The sequence below is a fragment of the Anarrhichthys ocellatus genome, unplaced genomic scaffold, assembly GCF_004355925.1.
Source record: "Anarrhichthys ocellatus isolate YVR2014 unplaced genomic scaffold, GSC_Weel_1.0 scaffold3332, whole genome shotgun sequence".
Classification (NCBI taxonomy): Eukaryota; Metazoa; Chordata; class Actinopteri; order Perciformes; family Anarhichadidae; genus Anarrhichthys; species Anarrhichthys ocellatus.
In genome coordinates this window covers 1-6009 of record NW_022283306.1, presented here as the reverse complement: position 1 = coordinate 6009, position 6009 = coordinate 1, and the positions used below count along the sequence as shown (strand labels likewise).

At 43.2% G+C, this 6009-nt stretch overlaps 1 protein-coding gene across 1 annotated transcript; it reads left to right on the top strand.

Annotated features, from left to right (window-relative positions):
- The first annotated feature begins 1836 nt into the window (after positions 1-1836).
- Positions 1837-5998, top strand: LOC116378894 (serine/threonine-protein kinase D3-like). The gene is made up of 3 exons (XM_031840800.1): positions 1837-2371; positions 3949-4080; positions 5555-5998. The coding sequence occupies exons 1-3, from the start codon at positions 2257-2259 to the stop codon at positions 5740-5742; spliced, it is 435 nt and encodes a 144-aa protein (XP_031696660.1). The 5' UTR covers positions 1837-2256; the 3' UTR covers positions 5743-5998.
- Positions 5999-6009: the final 11 nt, after the last annotated feature.

Below are 6009 nucleotides of genomic sequence, written 5' to 3'. Positions count from 1 at the left end.
GAGATGCAAAGTGACCTTAAAGAGATGCAAAGAGATGCAAAGTGACCACAAAGAGATGCAAAGAGATGCAAAGTGACCACAAATAGATGCAAAGAGATGCAAAATAACCACAAATAGACACAGCTATGTTGTTTGTAGAGACACAAAATGACAACAGAGAGACGTTCTGCAGTCATTTCACGTCTCTTATAAACACAGCGATGTCGTTGGTTGTCATGTTACATCTCTTTCAGGAGTCTGGCTACTAGTGTGCTTAGGGGGCTTTTGGGCCTGTTGTCTCATCACCCATTCATGGGCTTCAGTTTGAAGGAGGATACGGTCACAGGTCGGAGAGCTCGCCCTGAACTGCTGAGAGAACAGAAACAAGAGATCGACTGTTCACCTCTCTTTCCTTCAGGATCAGACTGTTCCTGGTGGTTCCGCCTGTCGCTGTCCCATTGTTTGAGCGGTGGTGTGTATCCACGTGGCTAATGACTGCTGGGTGTCAGTGACAGGACCTCAGCCATAATTCATGATGGACATTGTCTGTGTGTGTGTGTGTGTGTGTGTGTGTGTGTGTGTGTGTGTGGTACGTCTGATGGCATCCATGCAGCTTCTGCCTTGTCACCTGACGGCTGGGTTTCCTGCTGTCAGTGATCCTGCAGCCTGGTGTTGCATGCTACCTGCACGCTGCTAACATCCTGCTAACACCGAGAGCCGCTCACGGCAGGAAGCTGCTCCACCTGCCTGTCTGTCTGCAGGCTGCAGAGGCTGCTGAGCCCCAAATCCAGAACACACTTCACCATAACACACACCGTTCACCACGAACACCAAGTGCACTCTCTAGACTTCAACAGTGTTCGTTTGGCTCATTTATGTCGATTTTTTTAGTCTCAAATTACAACAAAGAATTTAGTCAATTTGAGATTTAGTTTCTTACACATTTTGGATTAATTGGTCAAATTGCATGAAATCTTTACAGTGACCTTTTTACACACAACAACACACAAGTGCGAAATACTTGCATATTATGAACTTGCATACCAGAATATTATGTGTCTAAGGCTTTTATTGTGAAAGGTAAGAATGAAAGGAGTGGATCTGGTGCAGAAAATGTCATGTTTTGTCCAAAACACCACAGTTATATGTGATATTAAACTGAGAAAAGCTGTAAATCTCCATATTTTAAAGGCTGAAAACAACATTTTCACTTTAAAGGAACTTGTATTAGTGCTGGCATCTTATCTCTTTAAACGATCCCCAGCCCTAATACACACTATACAACACACACTGAAACTTTTGTTTCTCACTGTGGTGGGCTGCAAAGTCTCAGCAGAAAGAGAGACGGCGTTACATCTGACACAGACAGTGACCCGGTCTTGAACCTTCCATCAGATGGTATTGAAGTTTCTTTATAAAGAGGATCCAGCTCGTGTTTCGGGGAAGAAAATCAGAGACTAAATGGTGGTTGAGTTCCTTCAGTGGAAACTGATTCAGCAGCCGCAGTGACAAACGAAATCTCCAGAGTTTCACTCTCTTATTTCTCTGTCGCTCAGCTCGTGTTCCTCGTATTCAAAGGTCAGTTAATTGTTAACTTCAGGAACAAGTCGTGACAGTGAAAACAGCATTGGAGCAGTGCCTTGCTCAAGAGCCCTTTGACAGATATGGATTACGCTCCTTACTGGTTTAAAATAAACAACCTTCAGCTGCTGTTCTCTGATGACTTTGTGATTTGACGTTGTGTGTGTAGCGCCACCTTCAAACCAAACTACAACTAAATGCTTTTATATTTACGGCTTGTTCTTATATTTTACATCTCTTAGTAAAATAAATATGTTACGGTTATGATGATAAATAAGATTTTATTTGACGGCATAGAAATATTATCTTCCCATAACTTCCCAGAGGACGAACCCTTTGGATCGCATTGATCATATTTAATTTGGTGGATTAACCAAAAACAAATGTCCACATCTGGTTATTTTATCTACAAACTGTTTTCCAGTTAATATACCAATAAATGTACTATAAAACAACATGAATAGTGTATATTCTGCAATATAAATCTGCTCTGTGATAAAGGATTTCATACATATCACCCGCTCAGATGTCTTAGTTATTCTCCTTGACCGTTTGCTCCTGACTGCTCGTTGTTTTGCTGCAGTTTGTGCTCAACTCAAGTAGACTTTAACAGTAACTTCAGACTGAGTCAACATTAATCCCTGACCTCTTCCTCCTCTTTCTCCTCCTCAGTTCCCAGAATGTGGATTTTTCGGGATGTACGACAAGATCCTGCTGTTTCGCCACGACCTGAACTCGGACAACATCCTGAAGCGTCTGACCTCAGCGGAGGAGATCCACGAAGGCGACCTGGTGGAGGTGGTGCTCTCCGGTAAGAAACCAACTCTTTCTACTTTCAATTGATCTAAGAACTTCGGGAAACCACAAATATGAACCTCTTGGTGCCAGAGGAAAAGTCAGAGGATTGTCAAAGTTAGTAGGAGTCATCCGCTGGGGACCATGAATGTCTGAACACAAAAAAAAAATACATAAATAAACCGATTCATACATAATCTTTATTTCGTTTATTATAAACACACATTTATTTATATTTATTTGTACACATTGGAGTCTCTCCGGTCTCCAGGCAGTGACGACTTAAAGCACGTTCATATGTATAAAATGTTTATAACTCTCTCGTTAACCCCCCTCTGAGTGCGAGCGGTGAGGTCGCCTCAGATCTCGTTTCCTCCTCTAGCGGGTCACCCGGCTCGCTCTCACCATAATATTGTGCATGGGATCGTCACATCCTGAGTCGTGTCTACAGGTTGGGCTGTAACAACTATAACTGATGAAGACCCAGACGCAGAGCAGCGGCAGGTTTAGGATTACACGGGAGGAAGACAGCGAAGTCGGAGCCCCGAAAACCGCACCCGGGGTTCAAACCCGCGACCACTTCCTCCTCCTGCTGCTTCTGCTGCTGCAAGAACCTGCAGAGGTTCAGCTAGTTCAGATATTCATTTCTGGAGGCATTTTATAACTCATACCTGACTGTAAGATGCATCAGAGAACTGGCTGCAAAGACAAAACAAGCTTTAAATTAAGAGAAATGTGTCACTGAGTCTTATGGTTTTTACGTTGCAGTTATATTTAGTGTCACAACTGGACCATGATTAATAATTACTTATTAATTACACCTGTGTTTACCCTGCTTAGAGCGCGTGTTAGGAAGTTAAACAGCTCATAGTTCATCTTTAATATCTATTTTACATTCATGTGAAAACATCTCCTTCAAACTACTGGATTTATTCAAGTCACCAAAACTACATTTTACAGATTTCATGTGAGCCGGTACTCATGTTCACTGAGCAGAGCCTGAAGGCATCATAATGTAACTGAAGTGAACCTCCGTTGGTTAGCCGTTAGCGGTGCTGCTAACGCTACTAGCTCTCCTCCTGTTGGTTAGCCGTTAGCGGTGCTGCTAACGTTACTAGCTCTCCTCCTGTTGGTTAGCCGTTAGCGGTGCTGCTAACGCTACTAGCTCTCCTCCTGTTGCATTAAAGACTGATTGGTTGTTTACGATGTAACATGATCAGAGATCAGAGACTAGAAACACATGTTCTACTGAGTCAGTAAAACTTTATTTACACTCTGATGGTTAACATTAAAGTGTGGAATTAATCCACAGATCACATGCATGCTGAATAGTGAGGGGCGATCAGTACACCACTAATAAATACAGATAAATAGTAGATGTAAAGACAGGAATATTAAGAGGTATAATTAAAAAATTAGAATGAAACACAAAGAATAAAATATACAAGAGCATTTTGAGACCAGAGTTACAAGTTAAAGTGACAATAGTGAGGTTAACGATGCAAAAATCTGTAAAAAACGGTGTAAAAAATGTAAATATGAGCTTTAATATATAGCATCGTACAGCAACTGCTCTGTGTTTGTTTCTTTCAGCTCTCGCCACAGCAGAGGACTTCCAGATCCGACCTCACGCGCTGTACGTCCACTCCTACAAGGCGCCGGCCTTCTGCGACGACTGCGGGGAGATGCTGTGGGGGCTCGTCAGACAAGGCCTCAAGTGTGAGGGTAAGAACGTGGTGAACAGGGCAAAACAACACCAACACGGGGTCATCTAGAGGCCAAGCCGTGTTTTTGTCATTGTATATATTGTATATATATTTTTTATTCAAGTCCATAACAATATATCCTTATTTCTCCTTATTTGGTTTATTTTTTGGAGTTTGATGAGGAAGTAAAACTCTTCATCTCCCACCTGTTTTTTTCCGATTACCTGATTAGCACATGCTAAACCCAACATGCTAACACTATCTTCTACAAGTGTGCAAATCGAATGTCTTAACGACAACAGGGATGGTGAGTCTGTGATGAACAAGTTAACGCTCTGACGTCATTAAAACACAAAATAAACTGAAAGAAACGGAGCTGAGGACCTTGATTTGGTCTCACGTCAACTGGAAGCTCAGAAACGTAAATAACGTCACCGTCGTGATGCCGAGCAGAGATAAGAGACGCTCGATGTTGACGTCGTTGCAGAAAAATACGGCTTCCGCTTATGTAACTTTAACTAAAAGCTTCAAACTGATGGAAGAGTCTGAATGATGGGAGGGAAAGGACAAGAAATCCTTAATGGAGGAAGGAGGGTTTTGTAATTAAGTCGATTAGCTTAGCTTAGCATAAACACTGTAAGCAAGGGGAAAAAGCGTGACTCTGTCCAATGTTGAATTTCTTTGATCATGTATTTTACAAAAGTTGGAAAACACTGGAATTTATATATCAACATGTTTCTAAGCATCCACAAGTGTTACTAATGTTGGAAAAATTAAGGTTCTACTTTCTGTTTGAATATTGAACTATTTACATTTTTACAGCCTCTCCTCTCTCGTCTCCTCTCCTTTCCTCTCCTTTCCTCTCCTCTCTCCTCTCCTCCCTCCTCTCTCCTCTCCTTCTCTCCTTTCCTCTCCTTTCCTCTCCTTTCCTCTCCTCCCTCCTCTCCTCTCTCCTCTCCTCTCCTCTCCTCTCCTTTCCTCTCCTCCCTCCTCTCCTCTCTTCTCTCCTCTGCTCTCTCCTCTCCTCTCCTCTCTGTGTTCACTTCCTGTAGTTCAGTCAAAGTTTCTCCTCCTTGTTGTCACATGACTGTTGGTCTCAGATGAATCAATCATGACTTCATGGTTTCACTGAGGAGCTCACAACTTAATGTTTTTACACAATCTGGTTAAAGTGAACGCTTTATTTGGGGCAAGATTGAAGAATAAAATGTTTTTGAAAGATTTGTTTCAGTTGCTTTTTCTGACGTAAGCGTTGTCACACATGATGTGTTCAAAGGCCGTCTGAAAGGGGAACATCTGATAATAATAACTTCTAGCTTAATAAACAATGTCGTTTTGGTGATTGTTTAAAGACAACACGCTTTTCAATCCTGCCGGCGGGTTTTGGGGTTTGAGGTCTAGCTGCACAGTTTATACTGACCGACCGGTTGGTAGATAGAAAAGAGGATAAAATGAAAATAACATAACGCCTAAACTGATTTTCTCTTCTTCAGGATGTGGACTGAACTACCACAAACGGTGTGCGTTCAAGATCCCCAACAACTGCAGCGGAGTCAAGAAGAGACGGCTGTCCAACGTCTCTCTGCCGGGCTCCGTCATGTCGGTCGCTCGTCCTCCGTCCGCCGAGTTCACCCCGACGCCGCAGGAGGAGGTGGGTCTGCTCCTCGCACCGAGTCTTTAACATCGTGGGTCTGCTCCTCACCGAGTCTTTAACATCGTGGGTCTGCTCCTCACCGAGTCTTTAATATCGTGGGTCTGCTCCTCACACCGAGTCTTTAACATCGTAGGTCTGCTCCTCGCACCGAGTCTTTAACATCGTGGGTCTGCTCCTCGCACCGAGTCTTTAACATCGTGGGTCTGCTCCTCGCACCGAGTCTTTAACATCGTGGGTCTGCTCCTCACACCGAGTCTTTAACATCGTGGGTCTGCTCCTCGCACCGAGTCTTTA